The 26,693-nt window shown below is 41.0% G+C and overlaps 1 protein-coding gene across 1 annotated transcript; it reads right to left on the bottom strand.

Moving 5' to 3' along the window:
- Window positions 1-1,506: 1,506 nt before the first annotated feature.
- On the bottom strand, window positions 1,507-19,588 carry LOC121955556 (gamma-aminobutyric acid receptor subunit rho-1-like). The gene is made up of 10 exons (XM_042503568.1): window positions 19,485-19,588; window positions 11,441-11,491; window positions 10,362-10,468; window positions 7,570-7,637; window positions 7,257-7,480; window positions 4,155-4,237; window positions 3,030-3,170; window positions 2,785-2,937; window positions 2,384-2,580; window positions 1,507-1,794 (listed from the first exon to the last, which is right to left on the bottom strand). The coding sequence occupies exons 1-10, from the start codon at window positions 19,586-19,588 to the stop codon at window positions 1,507-1,509; spliced, it is 1,416 nt and encodes a 471-aa protein (XP_042359502.1).
- Between the last annotated feature and the right edge of the window lie 7,105 nt (window positions 19,589-26,693).

Below are 26,693 nucleotides of genomic sequence, written 5' to 3'. Positions count from 1 at the left end.
ATATTTTGTGGTTTTATTATGTATGTATATCTGGCAGTGTTTTGTGTACTATAAAACTTCACTAGACTTTCCTTGGCATGGGGGTGAATGGAAAATGACTGAATTTTCATTTTTGGGTGAACTATCCCTTTTAATACAAAAAGAAAAAAGAAAACAGCAACAACAACAACAAAAAATAAAAAAAAAAACCAAAACAAACAACAAAAAACAGCAACTATACCAATTCCAAACATAAAAATGGATCAAAGACAAATGAAAAAAAAAGTTCATTTACTGTTGCCTACAGTTAGTCTCAAGCCCTTGATGGAAGAGTTTATCAATCTCTGAATTAGCTGGGAAACTTATAAGCTAACAGATAACCTCTTAAAGTAATGGTAGAAAAAAAAAAAATTAAAATAATTTTTGGTTAAGTCACTTTCTGTCAACAAATTATTTAACAAAAGGTGATAGAGCCTGTAGCCCAATAATGAAAAAATTGCATGTTTGCAGAAAAAATGCTGTAATACACTACTGCAAATGCAAATCCAACATTTTTTTTTACTGCTGCAGCTTCACATTAAAAGAATTTAAGTGGTAAAACATGAATTGACTTTTATTTTGAAGCACTCACAAGAAGTGCAATGTGTTTGCCAGTGAGGTTAGCACTACTGAAACTACTTTGCTCATTTGTAGAATTTTTTGACAGTAGATCAGTTTGAAAAAATCAGGTAGTGATAAAACAGTAAACAGCAGCCACAGTGAGCTGTTCACAACTACAACTTTCATTCTGCTATGCTGTCTGCACTATTGGGCTGTGCGCTGCATACGATCAGGCAAGTTATTGCCTAACTTCCATATTAAATAACAATAGTTTTTTTTGCTGCCCCTGAACTCTGCGACCTGTAGTGTTAACCATTTGAAACCTGAATCGACATCACTTTTCTTGTGCTGCATTCAGACACTTGTCAAAGTATTAGGTACTTTGAACCCTGAGCAATTTGGTTTGATTTCTTTAAAAAACAAGGGTAAACTACAGGTGTTACCAAATCAGCCAGGACTGAAATTTTCAAGGTTGCCACTTTAAATTAGAAATTTCCAGATATAGCTGCACTCTGACAAACATTTAACACCCTTAAAATATGCACAATGGTACACAGTCTGTATCAAGACGAAGCCACACTGGGTAATAATTGCTTTTGATTGACTGCATAAAAATTTTCAGCTGTATTTGGTCCTGTTAGACTGTCCCTGACTGTCCCACCTCTGACCTGAGGACAGAGGTGGAGATGAATGTGCTTGAAGGGTGTTAGATCTGCCTGAAGACTTCTGCTCTGCACCAGTCTTTCTTCGGAATGGATTATTCCATTGTCTTTCTTTCAAATTTAAAGACACAGAAACCTGAATTTGCAAGCTCAGTGCACAAGTCTGCACTCAAGTGTATCGACTGCCCACTTTGATAAGCAGGGAGGCCAATTTTTCACACCTCTGCTAGAAGTTTTCAGGCCTTGGGTTCAGGTTCCAGCTCTGTTAGGAGTAGATAGACCAGTATATGATGTTGAAGAAGATGTAGGATCCAGGAAATAGGACTCTGGAGTATTTGTCTATGGCATGCGTGTCGATCCAGACATTGTTGTAGGCGCTGGAGCCAACATGGCCAGTGACCTGGTCGCTCTCCATTGCCAGCTGCACCAGCATCCTCTCCCGTTTCACTCCATTCTCTTCTGGCATGCCGTAGTTTCCCGTCGTGTTGGCATCCACCTCACTGTAGCTGGCTGACATCATGCCAGGATGGGCCAAACCACAAGTACACGGCAGCTGCAAGTAGAGAAGAAGGACCTAATGGCTCAAGAAAGCTAATAACTTAACTGCAGTAATATGAAGTTAGGAAATTTTAGTTATTTGGGATTTAGGTAACACTACAAGCATGCCTAAAAGTCCACAGCATACTGTTAGCAACATCATAAGATTGTATTAAGGCACAGCAATGCTTTTAGCTAAATGCTAATCAACATGCTAACACGCGTATAGTGCATAGACTGTATAAAATAGAGTACAGTGACAATGTTAACATGGTGATGTTGCAGCCCCACTGTCGATACCGCTACTGCGCAGGATCCGGCTCTCAGTGACATCACCCTCGAAATATGGCAAGGCCCGTATCTCAGATATTTAACCTCACTTCAGCATAGTGGGTATACGTGGGGTGTGTCATCCATCCTTATATACAGTCTATGGTGGGAATCAATAACATCATAAGGTTTGATCCAAGGGGACCTTGAATATGTACCATATTTCATGGCAATTTGAATATTGTTGTTGAAATAATACAGTCTGGACCGACCGACTGACTGACTAAACCAAGCAACCATATAAACATACCTAAAACTGAGTGATTGGTACTAACCCTCTCTCGTAGTGCCCTTTCCTTGCGTTCTTGTAGTGTAGACAGGTAATTGACTGCAGCGTACTCTAACACCGACAGGAACACAAAGACAAAGCTGACCCACAGGTAAATGTCCACAGCTTTGATGTAGGACACCCTGGGCATGGAGGCATTGACTCCAGTGATGATGGTGGACATGGTGAGCACTGTAGTTATACCTAAAAGAGGATGACAAGTTCAGAGCAAACCAGTCTCATATCTGATGCTGAAGTTGTAGTGATAGACATGGGAATTTGTCTGAGAAAAGAGTACTATTTCCCCTGTTGTGTGTATGTATGTAACATAGTATGTAAAATAAATAGGCTCTAAGCCAGCAATCACCTGAAATAACCAATTAGCTAACATTGGCCAAACTCTCTTACCTAGTGGTACTCTGGCAGGGACGGCCCTGCGGTCAATCCAGAAGGACACCCAGGACAGCATAACCATCAGAGTTGCCGGGAAGTAGGTCTGCAGCAGGAAAAAGAAGACGTGCCGCCGCAGAGTGAAGTTGATGTACAGACGGTTGTACCAGCCTGGAGGAGGGATGATGTTAGAAATCACGTACACCTCAGATACTGTTAGTCAGGTCTAAATGAAAAGACAGCTGCGCTTTTTATGTCGGTACCTGTGCTGCTATAGAAGGCCAGCTTGGTGGTGGTGTGGAACTCCTGGATGAGAAACTGGGAGAGAGAGATTCTGTCATCTGTGTTTAATGACCTGTTCCCTTCCTTCCAGTACAGCATCAGGTCATCATCTGTATACGCATCTGGAGAGACAAAAAACGTAAACTAAGTATCTGTGGCATAAATTCTATTGTACCATATATGAGAAAATAATCTAGCACTTTTAGAATTCATGTAGATGCCACCTGACACGCTCTACCCAACCAAATATCATTGTAGACCAAATACCCCCCTCACTGCAACAGTGCTTCCTGATGGCAGTGCACCCCCAGCAGGACAATACCCCGTGCCACATTGTAAAAACAGTTCAGGAAAGGACCAAAGAATGTGACAAAAAGCTTAAAGGGTTGACCTGGCCTCCAAAGTCCCCAGATCCCAATTTGATGGAGTATCTGTGGGATGTCCCGGTACCCCAGAAGTACCCCAGATCCACAGTGGGGCCTCCTTGGATCAGACTTGATTCTGACCTGTCGAGGCATGGAGTCAAGTCTTCTGGGGGTTATGGTGTCTGGCACTGGGGCATTGCCAGCAAATCCTTTGAGTCCTTTTGAGTGCGAGGTTTGGTACTAGCATGTCCCATGAATTCTCAGTCATATTGGCATATGGGTAATTTAGAGGCCAGGTTGATGCCTTGAGCTCTTTGTCACATCCCTCAGGCCATACTTGAGCAGCTTCAAGGTATGGCATGGCGCATTGGTCTGCTGGGTGGCCACTGGCATTGTGAAAAGTTCCATTGCCATGCGGGGGCATACTCGGTCTGCAACCATGCTTGGGTGGGTAGAGTGCGTCAGGTGGCATCCACATGAATGCCTAGTCCCAAAGTTTCCTAGCAGAACACTATATTTCACGAGATGATCAATGTTTTTCACTTCATCTCAGTGGTTGTAATGTTTTGGCTGATCAGTGTATAGTAATATAGAAAACCTAACAGAAGAGAAAATATCTCACTGCCTCTGCACCTATGACAAGACTCTCTACACAGGTTACAAGAATGCAGTTGGTGGAAACTATAACTGTAGAGGAAAGCAAAAGACCTTTTGATAAGTCTGATCACATCAGTCACTTACAGCTCTCTATCTCCAAAGAGCACGTCTGTGTATCGAGAGGGAAGCGGCTCAGGTCCATGCTGCACATGGCTGTGACTGTCACTCTGCAATGAGAAAACAAAGTTGTAATGATATAATGAAGCTCAAATTAATGCAGACACACATCTTCACCCTGGCACCACAGAAGATCTATACAGTCAACAGTTTCAAGGTGGACATCCAAGATTAGTGTCACCACTTCCGTTTCTAAGTGCCCTTCTCCTGTATTATGATGCCAAGTAACAGAGAAGTGTTTTTGCAGAATTGTATGATGGCACAGTTGACCTTTGACCTCCTAGATGCAAAATATTGTTGCTTCATCATTATATTATATAAGACATTTGCGTTAAATTTTGTCATTATTAACGAATGAACTCTTGTGTTATGGCCAAAAACATGTTTTATGAAGTCACAGTAACCTTTACCATCAAAATCTAATTGGTTCATTCCTGACTGAATGAAGTGGAAGTTTGTGCCAAATTTGAAGAAATTCACTCAAGGTGTTCTTGGGATAACACGCATGTGCAAGCATGAGGTGGATGCAAAGACACAGTGACCACTGAATCTTATCCATGTATCTTTGATTCCAAGTGGATGTTTGTGCCAAATTTAAAAAAATAAATTGCGATGTCCGCAGAAATCAGCCCCCATTTTTTCGTTTTAAAGCCTATATATGCCAGTGTTGATAATATGTCATTATCTTGCATCCCTAATTGAAATATTCTGGAAATTGCACAATGGCCAATTGCAATATCAACTTGCAAGGTCTGCAATTTAGGAAAGGTAAAATATGTCACAACAAACTGAATAAAATGAAACATTGTGGTGCTACAGAGATGCCCCGGCCGATAAATCCCGGACACAGCCCCGGTAGAAGTAGAAAACAGGCCAGTGCCCCCCACGTCCCTGACACACATTAGTTTTAAGTCACTGATCACTTTATTACAGCTGGAGCGAAACCATGGCAAAATTGTTTCCAAATACTATAAATAGTGGCCGGTGAGTTTTCATAATAGGTCCATAATCCATGTGTAACCTTTAGCAGGGCATAACTCCATATTCACAGGCCAATACTGAGTGGGTCAGGTTTTTCAGCAGAGATTTGGTTTCCAGCACAGAGATGATAAATGAAAATACTTAATCCAGCTCATAGGACCAGAGAGGGCTACATGGTCTGCAACCGAGGTCTACAAACTGTCATCCTCACTCGCCAATCTGTCTTAGTCTGGAAAATCTCCAACCAGCACCAAGCCCACACAGATTAACCCAGGCCATGTGATGAGAATATATCTCCCATTTACCATCAATACTCTGCCCTCACACAGCAGACATTCACCAGGTAGCAAAGAATCATTATGAACCTGCTGTCAATCACATATATTTCACCCTCGGCGCTAACATTCTCGATTTTTAGAACAAATAGTGAATATCCGTGGATGATGTCATCATTTGAAATTTGTTTGTTCCAGTCCATCAGGAGGGCCGTACTATGCTTGTGTGGGCACAGGAGGCAGATGACCAGCTGTTAATCTCTGCCCAGCTCTGTAATGTGGATTACAAAATCGACTATCTTGGCTCTGAGCCTCCAAAATCACAAGGTCTTGCTCTGCAGTATTAGCGGGTCCTAATTGGCAGAACGTTATCCCCTTAAATACACATCTTGTAGTGCGGCAGCTGGTGGCACTTTGTCTTGGCAGGACAGCCAATGGCAATTACATCCCTGAACACCCACTAACATCATAACCTGCCCCACTTAAAAGTATTACATGTACTATATGTATCTGCTTCTAAAGGAAACAGTGGAATATGTTAAAATTCAAAATGTGAAACTGCCATGTTAATGTTTGCTTTAATTTGCAGGGCTATAAAGAATTTAGTATGGGGTTTTCTTGGTTAATACTTAATTATACAGTACACACAATTTTGAGTAGAGATCTAGGAATTGGCCATTGTCATAGCAGACTTTTTGGCTTTTCATAGTAGGTCAAAGAAATAAATGTTCGATTTCAATGAGAAAAACGTCATAATATGGACGTTTGTGCCAAAATAGGAGAAATTCCCACAAGAGATTCTTGAGATATTGTGTTCACAAACATAAAACAAACACAAGGTCACAGTGATTGCCGACTGCCAAAATCCAATTAGTATATCGTTGAATCCAGCCTAATGTTTGTGCCAAATTTCAAGAAATTCCTTCAAGGCATTCTTGAGATACTGCGTGAACAAGAATGGGACAGACAACCCAAAAACATAATGCCTCTGGCCACAGCTATTGCCATCACGGGGCCATAAAAACTCAACACTTACTGTTGGTTTCACACTGGACATGAAGAGCAGTCAGTTGGGTGAAAGTCCTGTATTTGATGGACCCATCCACCAACCCACCCTGGTTGAACTTTTCTGCTCTTTATTCTACATTATTGCCACAGATAGGTTTACACTGGAGTCAGTTGAAAGCCCAGTGTGTGTCAGAAACACTGAGAAAAAAAAAAACTGGGTGCCTTTTGCATCAGTATAACACACTGAGGGCCAATGGCCAAGCTGCTTTATTTGAAGCCTTGTGGATGAGAACAGGTTGAATGTTTTGTGGTGAACTCCTTGGCCGTGCTGTAATTAAAGTCCAGTACATTTACATGTATATCATATGTATCTGTGAGTTTTAATACACTGAGTTTCATCATCTGAGTGCAAACTGTGACAAATGAAGTAGAAAAGGATTTTACTTAACTGATAGATCTCGAGTTCGGCTTTCCCATAGAAAGAAGGAACAAGTTAAGTTAGCTTTATAAGACCAAACCCATCAATGCCATATCCCAGGTGACTCTGTCTTTTCTGTTCGATCAATGTACTGACAACCTCGTGTTTTGTATAGTGAGGTAAGATGCAGAAAAAGTCCCCTGCAATTACTTACTGCCATTGGCAGGCGTTTTCTGAAAAATTGTTTCAGTAGTCATAGTTCCATGTCTTTCTTAGAAAGAAAACAAGTAAGTGTATTCCCGAAAATGTTTAACTATCCCTTTAAACTGTTGCTTTCAGTTATTTTATACATGTTAAGTGTTAAGGCCTGCTGACGGGATGATTTACCGGAGGCTGTAGAGGACTTTGCCATCTGGGTAAACTCGCAGCATGACATTGTCGGTGGTGGTGTCGTGGGTGAAGGACCTCTTGGAGTGGACAAAAAACATGTCAGGTACCCAGATCTTCTTCACCAGGCGGCCATCGAAGGTCATGCTCAGGTTGTTGTTGCTTTTGAAGGATAGACGTTCGTCTTTCCAGTAGTGCCTCAGATACAGGGTCATAGTAAAGTCCTTAAACAAGAAGATACACATGCGTTACATAATCATCTCAGCCAGCAACATACATACTTTTTCTTACTTTAAGTTTGGTCCAGACATACCATATCGACCTCTGAAATAGCATCCAGACTTTCAACCTGAACATCCACTCCGACAGGGACTGCAGGCCCTAGAGAAATATGCAGCAGTTCACAAAGAGACATTAACCTACATTAACACTACTCTTTAGAGCAGTGTTGACATGTTATAGTAAAATACAGCAGATGTAGCCCAGGTGCCTCATTTTGAACTCTCTGGATTATCTGTGTTTATTTGGAGGTTGTGACTCCTCTTTATGCCAACCTTTTTGCTTCAAACAATGACTTCTGCTCTCTTTCATCCAAATCCTCATCAAAGCAGTTGGGTGCAGATCTCCCAAATAATGTCATGGAGCCAGTGGAGTGAGGAAGTGAGTACTCTAATCCTAATTGACATTAAAATGCCTGCTGTTTTTTAAAATATATTTTTACTTTTTAGATTGGGCTTCAGATTCTCTACATTGTCAAAATGGAAAAAGCAAAAATTGTGAAGCATTCTTTGAATTCTCCTGATAAATTACCACATAATAGGGCTATTTCAGTGTTTAAAGTAAGGTGTTACCTTTCTCATGATATGACTTATGGAAATACAGCATTGCGTTTTTTCAAAATATGTGCTTCTAGTGGTCATTCAACTATACGACCACATACGTTGGTATACCCTCCAATGTGACCCAGAGGAGCATTTCTGAATTTAGCACTCCTAAGCTGGATGACAGAATCACACGTATGACCATTTAAACATGTGGTTAATGTTGTGAAACGTCACATTTTCACTAAAACTACGTGATTAGGTTTAGAGAAAGGATGCTTTCGCTTAAAATAACTAAGTTCATTACTCATTTAAAGTCACGTGACATATCTCACGTGGCTTATGTCATACACATCACTTGACATACTGTCACTATGTTTTTTCAAACCTCAACTTTACCTTTAGTTTCAAACAGGAACAGAAGTCTCCTGGATAAAAGTCCTGTGTTTGTTTGACTCATACACACCCCCAACCTACCACCCCAATCAGACTTTCTTGTTCTTTATACTACATTGTCTGGCTTCCTACTTTGCTCCCATTGTAATAAATACTGCCATGAGAGGTTGCCGCTTAACAAACGTAAATATGGATCTGAACTGCTGCTTGTACAAACAATCCATATGGTCACATTATGACGGACAATCTAGTAGATGCTGCATGCGTCAGTGCAGCAAAATTTCACAGTGAACTATAGTGCTACATGCTCATGCCACTGATGGAAAACTATCTTCTATCCCTTCCTAACCAAGTAAGCCCAAACCAAGATCTTTTGGTAAAGCAAGTCATGATAATAGCTCAGAATTTGAGACAGTCTATCCTCAAAAGCATTTATGGTGTTGCACTCAGTTGTACCCCATAGTTGAGAATTGAAAAGTGGAAAAAAAAAAAAGCTTGAGAAAGAAGTTCAAATCTTGCAGTTTTTTCAGTACCACATATATTGGCAATCGATGCATGTAGTGGGCTTTATTATCAGTTTCGAAGAGTTACAGATCAGAAAGTTTGAGGGGGAAGGGATTTCAAACTCAGTTAGTCAATCTAAAAAAGTACTTAATTTGGAGCATACTGAGGCCTTAACCCTAAAAAAGTCATTTTGGTGTCTAAGTTTAACTATTGACATGGCATTATGCTTTATGTTTGGTTTTGAGTTACTCTGCAGAAATATGTCTCATTAAGCATTCAGGTATTTTGAAAACTGTATGTACTTCAGGGTGAGGGAACAATTCTCCTAGTCATGTATTAAGGTATATAACTAGGGTAAAAAAGACTCCTTATACTTTTTTTATAACCAGCCTCTGTAATTTCATTTCTGCTGTTTCATGCTCGGCAGGTAGCGTGGACACAGCTCATCTGTGCTAGAAATGGCTACACATTTTATGTGGATGGTCAGTGAGAAAAGTAAAAATTATACAGCCTAATAAACCTCCAGTAGACTCAATCTCAATCGAGACTCAACCCAGTAACAAGAAAAGACCAATCAAACTCTGCTGTTAGGTGAAGGCTCTCTGAGATTTTGAACTTACAGGAGAAATGCAAGTCCGAGAATGTAAAAGCCCACAGATTCTGGCTCTGAGCTCTGCAGTGGCAGATTAAGATGGGCGTTGAAACCTAAAGCTACAGACTATGGCTGCTTGGTAATTAATCCGTGGCCCACGGCAGCAAGGCTCAGACATACAGTAATCCTAGTCTGTTATGTCATCTCCACAAGCCCGTGTGAGACACTCCAACCTCCCACATTTAGATGAGTGTATGGATCAGATGATGGTGCCATGCCATTGTTTTGACAGCTCATAATTCCAAAACCCCAATGAGCTGAAAAATGTCCCACTGGACCAGAACACCATTTGGTTAAGGGCGCAGTAGCCGGAAAACAACTAGCCAATCAGAGGCAGAGTAGGGCAAGTCATGCCTTCACCATAGTGGAAAAGTTTGGTGACATAATTCTGCATAATACTCAGCCACATGCTTCTGTTTGAAAAGTGTGCAGCATATTTTTTTGGGAAACGTCCCTTTGGAGCAATGCACATTTGTTTTCGGGATACTGGGCTTTTGGTCCAATGGGACATTTTTCGGAATATTGTGCCTTCATAATCATGAGCCATCAGAACAATGGGCAGCCCCTGTATGATTAGGTGAGGTTTAGAATAAAGTGCTAAAGAACACTTAATGTGGCACATTAATGAATTAAAACTGAAGCATTTTTAAGTAGAGACCACAGATTACTGGCTGCCTGCATGACAAGTGGTTGGCACTGCTCCATTTAGTTCAGAAAGATAAACCTCCTTACCTCCAAATCCTGGTCGCATTGTAAAGTCGTGGTCGTCTATCCTCAGAAGCTGCTCTGACTTTGTACCCCAGGTTTTCGTCATATCTGGACTCCTCTTGAATATGGGGCTAAAGGGAATTTTAGGAATTTGAGAATTAATTTCTAAATCACTAATAGAAGTTTGGGGTGGCTAAGAAAGATGAATAATTCAGAAATTATTATTCTGCTCCCATTTTGTAATATATTTGCCATTACATTCCTGATGTGCACCAAGATTGCTCTACCAATCTCCTTGTACAATACTGAAGAAAACCTTTCACGCTATTTCTCAAAAATTGATCCATTCTTGACAAAATGCTGCATCAAGGTATCAACGTATCCTCATGCGACAGTTTGTAAATCGTAAGAAACTGCTGTGGTTAGGTTTAGGAAAAGAAACATGGTGATGGCCTTCCAGCAATGGTCCCCCGGGGAAGGTACAGTGTTTTGTGTCCCATCCATCACCCCAATCTGCCTGCTTAAGAGACCACTTCCTTTTTAAGTCCTGTCAGTCCATTAGTTGTGCAATTGCTCATTTTTGTTAAAGGATACTTCACCCATAAAAAATCTGTTGTATATCAATGACTCACCTCATCTTACACTGAATTTGAGAAAAACAAAATACCTCTACAGTTACAATAATTGAATTATCTATAAAACAGGGACACATCAATACAAAATCCATAAGAGGACCCTGACCACCCCCATACAGGAACCTATCATCATTTCTAGGCTGTGTACTGCTGACAGAGTCCCACTACTCTGATTTTGTGCCCTGTAGCTTCCTGCCATCGTATTGAGTTTGTGCAGCACAGACGAATAATCTTATGAATTTCCTAATTCTCAGGGATAAGAATGGATTATATTGGGCTTAGTAAAATACATGGAGGCAGCCCATCCTCCTCACTAGATACTGCAAACAATAGAGTGATTAAAATGTTGACCATGTGCCTCTAAGTCTATGCTACTTTAATCTCCAATATCATATCCTTCTTTCTAGCCTCTGTTATCGTTCTAATTGGACTAAATGAAAAAATAAAAACCCCACACATGCGTCATACCTGCCAATCTTGCGACCTGGACCTTCTGTTAGAGGCATTTCTCTTTTCGACCTGAAAGGAGGCAAAACATTACGTGATTTTATGCAAGTATTAAGCAATCTTAAAAAGCACTGACGCTGAATTAGGTAATTCTTTTTTCGAAAACAGACAATAAAATGGCATTATTCTTATTCATTGCACAAGCTATTCAAAAACATATACTCTCAACAAAGGAGGGAAAATCTACTGATATAAAATTCATCAAAGTTATGAGTCTGTTTTTAAGTTGGTGTGATGAGTAGATGGAAGCAGGGCAGAAGTGTGTGCTTTAAACAAACTTTATGGAACAAGATAATCTGGATATTGGACAACATAATTCGCATCACCTCAGGCAGCTCCTGTGCACAGAAGGTGATCAGCATCCAGCCTCCCAGAGAGCAGTTAGCAACTGCAAAACTAACCTTGCCAATGATGGCTGACCACCTACCTCCTCTCCAAGTCAAAGAAATCTACAAAATTTTAACACAAGAGAAAAAACTCTGCTTTTGAAAAAACTCAAAAGCAGTCTTGGTTGACTGAGGTACTTGTCTCTCCATCATCATTGCATTAACACACACTGAAAGATGTTGGAGAAAGGTAATAAAGGCCTGTTATTGCAAAAGGTTAACTCCTTTCAACCAGGAGGTTACAACACTTTTCATAGCTTAAGTGGAAATGCCTTTCACCTTAACTCACCAGCTTGGAAACTGAGAAATGATTAAGTGTGTGATGGAGGATTGACCATGGAGAGGTCAAAGTGCTGATGAGCTGTCAGGACACCGTCTGGTTTGCTTCATGGCCCTAAAACCAAGTTGACTTAAGAATACTGAGTAGTTAAACATCAGACTGCTTAGTTTATCTGCACTTGATTAGTCATGTTTAGGTTTACTTAGGGTCAGTGGTATAATAAGTTGTACAGCTTATCTCAGGGACTCCTACGAGTTGGATGTGCCCCGATAACCTCTAATGAGAGGTTCTGATACTGATCCTGATCACATGTCAAAGCCCCCTCAACTGGCCCCTTTCGATGAAAAGGAGCAGTGGCGCTACTTCTGGCTCCCTCTGGATGTCTGAGATCCTCACCCAATCTTTAGGGCAGCGACCCTACAAAGGAAATTCATTTTGGTACTTGTTTCTGCGATCTTGTTCTTTTGGTCACTACTCAAAGCTCATGACCATGGGTAAGCAAATTTGCGAATTCTAAGGTAGCAAAGGAATGACTCTCCCTATTCTCTGTGTGACTGGCAAATACTTGTTGCCTTTGTTGGTTGAATTAGTTAGGTTTGGGCAAAGGGAGTCGGGTTGGTAAGGGTTAGGGTAAGAATATCAGGCCAATCAGAGGCAGATTAAGGCAAAGTAAGACGGGCCATTCCTTCATTATCCCAGGAAACGCAAATATGCCATAGGTGAGGGTTGGACTGTAGATGTCAATCAAGAGCTTTGCCTTTGGGCTCAGTTTCCTCTTCACCATAACAGTCTGGCAAAACAACAGCAGAGAACCATGGCCTCAAAGATGAAGGTCATATCTCTCAACCCAGTTCGTGTTGGAAGTCAGGGTGAAAACAGAACCACATCATCTGCAAAGAGCAGAGATGTAACTCTGAGGGCTCCAGATGCTGTGTGCACCTCTAAGTCCCGTCCGTGAGAATTACCCCACACACACATTTGACCCACATTTCTTTTAAGTCACTGATCGCTGTCTTGCTGCTGCGGTGATCCCATCTCAAGATGGTCTTTAGATTTATATTAATTCTGCATTGTACATGTCCTACTTTACATGATGTTGGCATACTCCTCGAAGCTTTTCCTGTTCAGCTGCTTCATGTTTTGCTTTCTCTTGCTCTACAATTGGAATGTCATGTGATTTATTGTTCTAATGGCGAATATGGCCAATGGACATTTGAATTGCCTTGTGGTTAACAATGGTAATATTTTTACAATCATTCATAGATGTCAGAAAAAAGGTTATCACAAATCACAGTCAATTTTTTGCTGTCATTGTAACATTTCTGCTCACACTGAGCACACTGCTCGAATGTTTTGCCAATGTTGGATGGATGGACAGATGAGGCACCTCCAACATTTTATTGGAGTTCCTCAGCTTTCTGTTGCTGGACAATCCAAAGACTTGGCATCCATTAGCTTTTGGATGTCACAGCACTTTCCTTTTTTTTTAGCCAAGGCCACAGCAGACTGTCTGATACTTGGCAAAGAAAACCGAGTGCTGTCTCCTTGAGAGCTCATGTCACCTGAGCTAATGTTCTAATTCTTGTGTTTGAATTTGGCTAGTTCAGTGATCTGATTCATAAATGGCACAAACACAAAGTCCTCATCATTCATAGCCTTGGGTACATTTTCATGCCCAGATATCAACAAAACCCTCCAATATCAAAGAAACGGCTGTTCTGCACCAAAGACATGAACCATCATGTTACTGTGACACCCATCTAAAATATGGTGCAATAGTAGCACAAGTAATGAAGAGTCTCAAACAATATAAATCTCAAACAGTGATGAATAAGATGATGAGAGTATGAGTTTATCCTTGGTGGTTGGGTGTAATACAAACAGCTTGAAATTAAATGTTTCCAAAACCAAGGAATAAGTAGTGGACTTTTACAGTGGGGATCACCTATCCTTGGTCATCAACAACAATGAACTTCAACAAGTTGACAGCTACAAATTCGATTTGACAATTAATAAAACTATGGAGCAGCAGGGGAAAGCATGCTTACCAGTGTAGTAACTGTGTAGTTTGCCAACATGTCATCTGAGGACAGGTGACAGCTGGACAAAGTGGTGCAAACTGCATCCCGAATTAATAGATGTAATCTCTCAGCCCAAGCAGAAATCTATAAGGCTAGACTACGAAGGAAGGGCCTTAACGTTTTAAAGTACGCTCCTGACCTTTTTAATTTCCTTCCTTCTCTCAAAAGATTAAGAAGCATTAAGACCACAATGTCTAGGTTCTAAAACAGCGCATATCCTGAAACTGTCTGCCTGCTACACATTAAAAAATATTTCTTTATGTTTTAACAGTGTTATGGTTAATGTAGTGTGGTTAGGTTTAGGAACAAAACCACTTGGTCATGGTGAGAAAATGATCATGTTGAGTCCTAAAATACTTGTGCTTGGAGGCACGACCTTCACTGAAAACACTGCAATATCTAGGTAAAACGCAAATGCCATTCTGTAATGCATTGCTATTTGTTCCAAATTGCCGCATTTAAAAGACAGCACTTTGCATATGTCAGAGGATTTTTTTCTGTGACAGAGCATTAGGTCACTGTGTAGAGCAGCATGAGTAAAGGCTTTAAGTTGAGTCTCTGTTGTGGTACAATATTCAGTGACAGAAGGTAGCAGCAAACTTTATTATGGCTGGTAGGCAAATAAAGTAAATTTTTCAGTCAAAGCCCCTTAACTAAGCTTCTTAACTCCCTAACTGTATCTTTGGACAGATGCACAGGAGAAAGACAGTATTAAATGTTTTACATTTGTGCTTAACTAAAAATGATCTTTAATTGCTGGCCTTCCTTCCGCCTGGCTAACCCCTCCCAAAGCCACAACAATAGCAATAATTCAGAAAGCACATTAACACACTCAGATTACATATTACGTAATCAGAGTAAGTGATTTTTCTAACCAGCCACACATCACCTTTTGATGCTGTCAGCTAAAAACAGAGCTTTGATTCCAGAGCATGTAGGGGGGCTCTGTCCTCACTCGACATCACCCCATTTGATAAAAGACACCAACACAAAGCAAGTCAGGTCTGCTCTGTCACAAGAGGTATCCAAAAACTCAAGACTGGATTTAACTAGTACAACACATTTAGTAGGTTTACATGCACAGTGAAGTTAAGCTAGAGTTACAGCTTGATTAGGCCAGTTAGTTGGACTTCTGTCTTTGTCCCAGTATACAACCACAGGGGGAGAATCCATTAATTGATGAAAGTATGCCCAACTTCACCATAGCAGGTGGCAGTATGTCCCCTTTCAACCAGTTGCTATTGAACCTTCTTCCAGTTGACCTGTTACATCACATACCATTCAAGTTAGCAAGCAGCAAATGGGTTTTTCCCAGCTTTCTTTTTTTGGTTTTCCCAGCTTTCTTTTTTTTGGTTTTCCCAGCTTTCTTTTAAGAATGAATGTTGTTTGACTTCCAGGTCAAAGCCCAGTGTGGGGACTATGGACCATGTGCAGAACGCCTAGGCCAGTTCAGTTCTGGTTGAGGTGTATACCAAAGAGTAAATTGGCCCCCAACCACATCATCTAAGTGTGCTAACCAGAGAAATTTGACTTGGTATGATTCCAGTTGGACTAACATCCATCCATCCATCCATCCATCCATCCATTTTCTTCTGCTTATCCGGGGTCGGGTCGCGGGGGCAGCAGCCTAAGCAGGGAAGCCCAGACTTCCCTCTCCCCGGCCACTTTGTCCAGCTCTTCCCGGGGGACCCCGAGGCGTTCCCAGGCCAGCTGTGAGACATAGTCTCTCCAGCGTGTCCTGGGTCTTCCCCGGGGCCTCTTACCGGTGGGACGTGCCCTAAACACCTCACCAGGGAGGTGTCCTGGAGGCATCCTAATTAGATGCCCGAGCCACCTCATCTGGCTCTTCTCAACGCGGAGGAGCAGCGGCTCTACTCCGAGCTCCTCCCGGATGGCCGAGCTTCTCACCCTATCTCTAAGGGAGAGCCCAGCCACCCTACGGAGGAAACTCATTTCGGCCGCTTGTACCCGCGATCTTGTTCTTTCGGTCACTACCCAAAGCTCGTGACCATAGGTGAGGGTAGGAACGAAGATCGACCGGTAAATCGAGAGCTTTGCCTTTCGGCTCAGCTCCCTCTTCACCACGATCTTCATCTTCACCGCCTGTTGATCTCCCGCTCCATCCTTCCCTCACTTGTGAACAAGACCCCGAGGTACTTAAACTCCTCCACTTGGGGCAGGACTTTGTCCCCGATCCGGAGGGGGTACGCCACCCTTTTCCAGCTGAGAACCATGGCCTCAGATTTGGAGGTGCTGTTTCTCATCCCAGCCGCTTCACACTTGGCTGCGAACCGAACCGATCCAGTGAGAGCTGAAGGTCACGGCCTGATGAGGCCAACAGGACCACATCATCTGCAAAGAGCAGAGACCCAATCCTGAGGTCACCAAACCGGACCCCCTCAACACCCTGGCTGCGCCTAGAAATTCTGTCCATAAAAGTTATGAACAGAATCGGTGACAAAGGGCAGCCCTGGTTGAGTCCAACCCTCACTGGAAACGAGTTCGACTTACTGTCGGCAATGTGGACCAAGCTCTGGCACCGGTCATCCAAGGAACGGACAGCCCGTATCAGGGAGTCCGAAACCCCATATTCCCGGAGAACCCCCCACAGGACTCCCCGAGGGACACGGTCGAATGCCTTCTCCAAGTCCACAAAGCACATGTGGACTGGTTGGGCAAACTCCCACGCACCCTCAAGGACCCTGCCAAGGGTCCAGAGCTGGTTCACAGTTCCACGACCGGGGCGAAAAACCGCATTGCTCCTCCTGAATCCGGGGTTCAACTATCCGGCGGACCCTCCTCTCTAGTGCCCCCGAATAGACCTTACCAGGGAGGCTGAGGAGTGTGATCCCCCTGTAGTTGGAACACACCCTCCGGTCCCCCTTCTTAAAAAGAGGGACCACCACCCCAGTCTGCCAGTCCAAGGGCACTGCCCCCAATGTCCATGCAATGTTGCAGAGTCGCGTCAGCCACGACAGCCCCACAACATCCAGGGCCTTGAGGAACTTCGGGCGGACCCCGTCCACCCCCGGGGCTCTGCCACCGAGGAGCTTTTTGACCACCTCGGTAACCTCGGCCCCAGAGATAGAGGAGCCCACCCCCGTGTCCCCAGGCCCTGCTTCCTCACCAGAAGGCGTGTCGGTGGGATTGAGGAGGTCTTCGAAGTATTCCTTCCACCGATCCACAACGTCCCGAGTCGAGGTCAGCAGTGCCCCGTCCCCATATATATACATAGTTGTTTTTTGCAGATAGCAGCTTTTTGAGACCATCGAACTGACACTTTCCCTAAATCAGAATTAATTAATAACATTACATCATCGTGACAGAAGCCAGAGCGACAGAAGAGGGAAAATCCCTTTACTTCCTTACAACCAAATGCAACAGTGTCGTGCTAATTTCATAACTGGGCTCCACGATGAGAAAAAAAAACGACTAATCTGAAATCTGATTGTTCTGTGATAAACAATCCTTCCACACCATTCAAGAGGGTAAAACCAACACAATATTCAACTAAATAACCTTAACTCAAGGTTCACTCTAGCTGTCATCTCATGATCCTTATCATTACTTAAATAGTTGTGTAAAAGTATTCTGTAAAACTGCCAAGGTTGAGAATGACCTGTCACACACATCTGAAAACATATAAAGGTTTGAGGCTGTAAACGGACGTAAGTGCAGACACTTAAATTAGCAGTGACATGATGATAAAGGATATATGGAACTTGTGAGATGGTATAAAGGCAGGCAGTTTCTTAGACTGTGTGACTGAACAACAATAAGTATATCAGAGATAGGTTAGTGATTTCCAGGACAATTGAACAAACTTATGATATGGTTGAAAGTTCCTGAACAAGCCTGTAAGTGGACCTTGACTTGAGACTGTTTTGTCAAATGCTGTTTACATGGTGAAGAATAAACTATCACATTCAGTAGTTTAATCCCGAATACAATGGCTTGTATATAGGAGTTTTTCAAAATGTAGATGTATGGAAGAGAGTAAGTGCCACATGTATGTATGTATGTATGTATGTATGTATGTATGTATGTATGTATGTATGTGTGTATTTCAGAATCCTGAATTTTTCAGGATTACATCAATCACAAAATGACAATGTAGATCAGTTCGTCATGCCTTGAATTTGTGAAGAATTCTTTGTTTTTCTTATACACCTCGACAGAAAATGACAAAAATACTGATTGATTTATTGATTGGGGACCACATTTAACAACAACAAAACTACATCAAAAACATCTGAACTCTCACACAACTTGTGCAGTATAATCCAAGTGTCATTTCTCCAGTCTTATGCTCAGCAATCTAAAACTGAGCCAAAAATAAAACTTATTTTTGCTTTCTGTAAAGCCAAATGTTTTTGGAGTTTTTTTCTTTGCAAAAATGCATGAGTTAGGGATGTGCTGAGCATACGACTGGATAAATGAAACTTTTATTTGTTTATTTTTATTATTTATTCAGTTTATTAATTTAGGACAGTGCACATTAACCAACATATCAGCAGTAAGCATCAATGTGAATATACCGGAATTAGCGCAAGTGGTACATTTCCACATCCGTGGTCCTAAAGCAGGCACCATAAAAAACAGCTACACACACAGCTCATAGAACAGTCCACAGGACACGACACAAACAGTCCACAGACAACATATCACAAATGGACACATTGCATTAAAGGACCGAAATAACCTACAATACACAGTAAAAAAAAAAAAAAAAAAAAAAAGTATGATAAGCCCCCCCCCCCAAAAAAAAGAATCACACTGAACGAGTTATGTGAGAGTTTGTAAATGGATGTTTTGCTGTTGTTAAGTCAACCTCAGTCAGTCCACAAATTGGTGTGTTAACTATTTTCCATAAAGACACGCAAGACAAAGTTTTCTTCACAAATTCAAAGTAGCATGACATGATTGACTGACATACAAACGTCCTTTTGTAGGTGAAGTATTACTTCCAGAAGTTTTTTTTTCTTATTTAAAAAAAATAAGAAACATTTGGCACTAATCCTCTTCTATACAGATCAGCTTGTTGAATGAAGATGGATTGTCTTGGAGCAGTTGGATTGATCTGCCACTTGACACACAAAGTTCTTATGCTGAAAAGAATTGGGTGGACTGCAATCGCAAAATATTAGGTTTAAATGATTAAAAGTGTAAAATTAAATTTTTAAACACACTTAAATCACATAAAATAACCATTTTCAGTCATCCAAGCCTCTTTTGTATTTCTGCCCCAATGAACTAACCTGACATTTCTGTATGGCTGCAGCGTGTGCCCTTTCGGACTCCTGTGCCCGGACACACCGACCATCCACAGCAGCAGGTTGAGCAGCACCACATCCGTGTGCATGGTGTCCAGCGTCCCAGCACCTCTCCTAAAGTCTTAAAAACTGCAGGTTAGTCCCACAACTTTTCCCGCACAGGGCGCGCATTCCGCTCTCGCTCCACGCCGTAAACATAGTGAGAATCCATACATGAAAGCCACGGCGTTTAATCTCACAGGGGAGGAGGAGGGGGAAGCAATTTCGCCGAAACCTACAAATCCTCCGCGTGAGATGCTCGGATTTGTTCTGTCGGTGGATTCTGAGCTGGAACGCACAGCACGTTTTTCGCGCCTGGTGAGAGCGCAGCGCTTCACCTTCACATGCGCAGGTAGAAACTGACAGATGTGCAGGTCACACGTCTGCAAGCTCTCATCTGCATCCCCGATTTTCATCCATGTGGGGGGAAAAATGGTGAATGATCAGAAGTGGATGGAAAAGAAAATTTGGGGACATTTAGGGTTGTTTTATTTCTTTTCCACCAATGGATGGCTGATAGGATCATTTTTTGTCATTTTTGGTTAAATTATCATCTTGATATTGTTGCACTGATGACACATAATCTCAAATAAACCAAAGTGTATTAGGTATAGCATATAGATTTCAAAAGCACGTTACCAATTTACTAATATTGTATAGGAAGTTATGTAACAGTCTCTTAATCCAGGGTGAGTCTCTTTGCACTGTAAACCATGGCAACCATGCTGGGTCATAAAGCCAGAGGCTGAGAGCTGGCATGTCACTGGAGTCATCATACACTCCATCACCACAGCCGGGGCAGGTGCTCAGCCAGAAAAAAAGGGCACCCCTCTCATAATTATTTTATTAAAGAAAAAGTTAATTACATGGGACATCTTTACTTAATTTATTCATTTCATTGCTTATACACTTGTGCAGATGTTAGATTTCTACAAAATTTTAATTTCATACAGAGATGATTTTCTTTAGTATTCACCATTTTTACATCACAAGAACAGGTAACAACGATTACAATAATAGAATAGAATAGAAAAGTCTTCATTGTCATTGCACAAGTACAACGAAATTGAAATGCAGTCCTAACAGTGCAAAGTAATTAGAGAGGCACACTACACACACACACACACACACACACACACACACACACACACACACAATCACATCCTGCAGGCATTGCACGATCCATATCAGTGTTTAAATTATGCATTGTTTAGTGCAGTTGTGGCTCTGGCATAAAAAGTGTTCTTGAACCTGTTTGCCCGTGCTTTCAATGTCCTGAAGCGTCTGGCTGAGGGCAGCTGTTTAAAGAGGGAGTGTCCAGGGTGAGATGTGTCGCTGAGAATGCTCTGCGCTTTCCTGAGACAGCGGGAATCGTACACATCTTCCCGGGAGGGGAGAGGGCAGCCAATAATTTTCTGGGCCGTGGTGACAACCCTCTGCAGCGCTTTCCTGTCTGCAGCTGTGCAGCTGGAGAATCACACACAGATGCAGTAGGCCATAATGCTCTCTATGGAGCAACGATAGAAGGACACAAGCAGTTTTTGTGCCCTCTTCATGATAGCAGTGGTGTTTGTGCTCCAGCTGAAGTCATCCTCTATGTAGATGCCCAGGAACTTGAGGTCTGAGACCCTCGCCACACAGTCCCCGCCCATGAGCAGAGACTGAATGTCCACTCTTTTCCTCCTAAAGTCTATGACCAACTCCTTGGTCTTACTACTGTTGAGGTTGTTTTCGGGTTGTTTTCAGTGCACCACACAGACAGCTGCTTCACCTCGTCCCAGCATGCGGACTCATCCCCCCCAGAGATTAGCCCCACCACGGTGGTATCATCCGCAAACTTGATGATGATGTTGCTGAGGTGGGTGGGGGCACAGTTGTGGGTGTAGAGGGTGTAGAGTAGGGGGCTCACACACAGCCCTGAGGGGGAGCCGGTGCTGAGGCTGAGGTCTGAGGAGATGTGGGGGCCTACTTTAGTGGTCTGTAAAAATTCAAACTGATATCTCTTTACAACGAATTAAAACAGATTGTTCACTGAATGATAAATAATTAAATAAAGAAAACACTCTACCCTCCAGAGTACAAGGTAGGCTTATTCAGCAACAAGTAATTAGTTGAAATAAATAACTAAATAATTAGATGTGTTTTCTCTCTCCTCTCCTCTCCTCTCCTCTCCACATGTCACACTTGCAGTCTCCTTGCACCTCCTAGGCTGTTGTTTCTCATATCCACCCTGAGCACGGCAGTTAAAAGTAACTTATTACATTTACTCAGATACCTAACTTTTTATTTTTTTAATTTTTAGGTACTTCTACTTTTCTTGAGCACACTACATTTTAGAGAGAAATATTATATTAGCATTTAGTAATAATAATTGTTTTTACTAAATACTGTTTCAGTGGCTTTTTCCTCAACAATCCAATTTTATTTTCCTAGTAAAATGGAAAATTTAATGTACAAAATATAATTGTTGGCTTTTAAAGTTTCCAGACTGTGTTATAAATTTGTATTCTTAACCCTCTGAAACCTGGTTAAATTGGCTCAGTGTCTTTCAAAAACATGAAAGAAAGCAATAGGAAACTTCAATCAATCAATCAATCCATCAGTCAGACTTCATTTGTTTCGCACTTTTCACACAAATGAACTGTAATACAAAATGCTTCACACACATACAAACACACAAGCATGTGAATAAAAACATAAAAACAATACAAAAACACAAAAATCAAAAACAGCACTCATTACAAGCAGAAACTGAGGAATGCTACCTTAAGTAAGGAAACATCAGAATAAGGATAAAACGTATAAATAGAAAGATGAAAATAAATAAATAAATAAAATAATCATAGCATTAATAAAAAAATAATAAATACATACATTACTCAAACTAAATAAGAGTAAGCAAAGAAGTAAGTAAGTAAATAAGAGGTAAATGAAAGGATAACAGCACAAAATGAAATAATAAATATATATGTTAAAAATAATAAAATGATGTAGAGAGTAGCAAAACTCTGAAACAGACAAAAATACATAAATAAATAACCAACAGATATATGAAGTTCAATTGAAAGCCTAAGTAAAAGGGTAGGTGTTGAGTTTCCTTCTTAAAATGTATTACTATGGACCACAAACGTGGAAAGTAGTAATAAAAAGATGCCTCACCGTGACTTTTTGTCCTAATTTTTGGGACTGTTAAAAGGCCATTGCCAGAAGACCTGAGGGTTCTAGATAAGATAAAAGAAAATCAGACAAATAACGAGGACCAAGACCATTTAGAGCTTTAAAAATGTATGAAAGGATCTTAAAGTCAGTTCTGAAACACACTGGGAGTCAGTGCAGAGAATTTAAAATCTCTGCGTTGCATTATCTGGTTCTCGTCGGCACATGTGCATATATTTCTCTCGGGGAGACCAGAAAGTAGAGCATTACAGTAATCAGTTCTCCCAGTAATAAAAGCATGCATTAGTGTGTCTGTGTTTGCTGGAGAGACAACTACTATGACAGCTTAAAGAATTCCTCAATTTCAGTTATGGCTTTTGGTTTTGGTGTGCCACCCCAAGATTTTAAGTTGTCCCACCTGACCACTTTGATGGTCTGGATACAGCCATTGGGGGCGGGGCCAAGTACATTCCTATGAGAGCTCCTTATTGGCACATAAAGCAGAAAAAACTCTTTTTCCAGGTGGAGAATTATGTAAAGTACCTAGATATACTGGCCCAAAGAACACGCGTACTAGAGCCTGGGCGTCCGAATTCGGGATTAGTACCTGACTAGCTTGGATGTAGGTCTAAAAAATGTAATCTTGCTGCTCTTTTAGACTTTCTAAATGTTATTGAGCCGGATGGGTTAAATCTAGTTAGTGATAGAATTCGTTTTGTGGGGGTTTTAACATTCACAAAACTTTATTTACATTTATTCTGGAATTTGGACACTCCTCCAGTGGCAGTAAACATTATTTACCGATTAACATCTTTTTTCCAATGTAAGTCAGTGGGCATCACGTGACCAACTCAGACTGCGTAATTCCACTTTTGGCCTCTATGTAAAATTGACATCAGAGCCTGGTGCACTTCCTGGGAGTCTGGGCCACCCCTGTGGAAAATTTCCTGGGAGCACCATTGGATGACTTTACAAGAGATTCTCTCCGAATTTACAAAACCTCTTGGATCTTAATTTGTAAAATTGGTGCAGTTGTAAAAGCCAAGTCCTGCAGTTAATAGGCTCTATGTGCTCCATAATTAGTCTTTGATGTCTCATATTCGCTCTTTATTTCTGTTCCTCAGAATGTGCCGTGTTTCTGCAGTCAGTCTGTGGATGTAACGGAGCGCTGTGGTGTTGACAGTATTAATGTCCATGAGGCAGCACAAGTTGATGAGCTCTGCTTTGCTGTCAGATTTGCCGTCTATAGATTATCAGACGGCACGCTTTCATTTTCCCTTGCTGCCAAGATTATGGTTGATCCTTTTAGGATGTTTTGATACATTGTTAAATAATGACATGGCAACAGGAAACGCACGATAGCAGGGCTGTCATCTGTGTCTGCAGACAGTCTGTCCACTCAGAGCTCAGAGGACAGCACAGCAGGCCTGGATCTGTTTACATTAACTGTATAGACAGACATCACACCTCTGGAAATAATAGTTCTGACGGCTGAGGGAGTGGTGTTGGACAAAGTGGGGTTAAAAAATGGGATTTATTTTCTGAGGGAGGCACTATAGGCAGGGTGATTAAGTATTTAAGCCTTTGAACGCTGAGGAAAATTTGTGTGATTTCTTTCAAAAACATGGGAAAAAGGCAATGAGCAAATTGTGAGAAAGTTGTTTAAAGAATTATTTCTTTCAAAAGCTAGGGAGGAAATGTCTTGGTAAAAAAAGAAAGATCTAGGGAAAAATGTCTAGGGAAAAATTAAAAAGCTGGGGGAAAATGGGAAAAGCAAGGGAAAAATTTCTGGGGAAAAAACCCCCAAAAAGCTAAGGAAAATGTCCTGGGAAAAAAAGCTAGGGAACATGTCTAGGAAAAAAAAGGTTAGGGAAAAAAGAAAAACAAACATGGAAAAATAACAAAAAGCTGGGGGAAAATGTTAAGGGGAAATGTCTTGGAAAAATCTGAAAAAACTAGGGAAAAATATCTAGGGGAAAAACTGATGTTTTTTGGAGCCAAAAGTGGCCATATTTGGGTGAGAGGGTTGAGCTGACTCGCTGAGTCTTATTTTATTATGTGTACTTTAAATCCTTGATATAAATGGGTGAGGTATTGAAAAAAATCCACCCCTTGTACAGTTGTCATGAATGCTGAAAATAGCTATATGGTGACGAAAAACGATTTTTGTACCAGGCTGTAAAGCAGCCAGCCTCAATAAGCCAGTCGATCAATTGCAGTTTTTGGCACTTTTGCTTCAGTTTTCAGCCTTGGATGAAGCTGCTTGGCAATATTTCGCTACTATTGGTGTATGAATCATGCATGAGGGTGATGCATCAAAAATGAACTCAAATAAAGATTCTGGCGTGCGCACAGTGTACTCAGGTGGAGGTCTGATGCTGACATTAACTGATTATTGTACATCTAAGCATCACAGCAGTCATGCAAAGGTTGGATTTGTCTCACAGAGCTTTTCTATCCAGAGCGCCTGACAGGGAGCGCATTACCTGCTGTGATTTGGATGAAAATCTGTGGTATTTAATCATTTTATTTCTGCTAAATGAGTTGGTATTCTTTTTTGCTCCCAGTGATGAATTGTTTTTAGTTGATAATAATAATAATGATAATAATAAACTTTCATACAAGAAATGCAGTCCAATGTGCTTTACAAGAAAGAAATTGCATGCACCAAGTGCTCCACATCAAAAGACATAAAGACATAAAGACATAATAGAAAGTGGCATAGCAGAAAAGTAACCTCAGATGTGTACATAAGCAATATTTGAGTAAAAGTACTTACTTATTCCTACTTTACAGCACTGTTCAGCAGATGGACGCACAGTACCTGAATTTACAGCCATGTGGATCAATGCACCAAATATAGCAGTATTTCTTTAGCCCTGAAATGTAATAATCCAGTTATTATAATTACTCTAAAACATTATCTAAATTTTGTGAAATTATCTTTTAAATGTTCCTTCAATATAAAACGTATTTTTCATTGTGCTGGGTAACAATTTGTGAAGTGTGAAAGCAAGATGTTGTTTTTCTTTTCTTGGTCGGAGTGCTCTGAGTGGACCAATCGTAAAATTTTCTTTTACCTAAGCAAAAAAGCAAAATCAGTGGGCACTGACAAATAAGAACAAATCCTGAATAAGAGCAAAAATAAGAGATTTGTTGTAGATTGTTTTTTCCATGAGGCCCAGTGCATGTATCTGTCACCTTTTCTCAGAACTATAATAATGCATCTGAACAAAGGAAAATAAAATTCCTCACATTTTTTTACCATGTTATTATTAGAATTATAGAATTATATTGCTATATTACATCGTGACTGCTTTATGTTACCATCTGTGTGTCTCTTAAATTCTTTACGTGAAACTTTTTTTGGTGACATTATTTCGCCAACAATAAAAAAAAAGAAGAAATGAAACATATCCGTAAACAACCTAAGTTTCCTTTTGATGCACCAGAAACAAACTGACTGAGAGTGTATGATGGTTGTTTAGCACCACCTGCTGCTGATGACTGAGAAACATCATCACAGGTGGAATCAAGTCAACAGTAAAATGCTTATCATAGAAAAAAATGCTAGAGGGGGGAAAACAGGTTAAATAAATTAACCCTTAGAGACTGTTTGGTGCATTTTACAAAGTTGTCTTCCTTCATTTTTGATAATTTTGGCTGTGTTCATGTATACAGCATAGAGTTTGACAAGATTGTGTATTTTTGATTATTCTTGGAATTTCCAGCTCATCTCCTACAGTAAATCTAAAATACATTGTGGAAACTAAATCACATTCAGACTGTTAAGTGCAAAATGCTCCATTGAAACCCATTCAAACTGACATTTTTTATCCCACAGCCATCAAATCATAAAAACATGCATTGTATTATTTCTGGGTGTCATTCTGGGCTTTTGACTTGGAATTTGTCATTTTTACTATTTTTCACCTGATGACATATTTTTTTACCATATTTGGCATATGGAGAAAATACATGCTATTTCCAGTAGCTGCA

This window comes from Plectropomus leopardus, chromosome 16 (genome assembly GCF_008729295.1).
Source record: "Plectropomus leopardus isolate mb chromosome 16, YSFRI_Pleo_2.0, whole genome shotgun sequence".
Lineage (NCBI taxonomy): Eukaryota > Metazoa > Chordata > Actinopteri > Perciformes > Serranidae > Plectropomus > Plectropomus leopardus.
The sequence above is the reverse complement of the archived record's forward strand: the minus strand, read 5'-3'. Positions and strand labels throughout refer to the sequence as shown.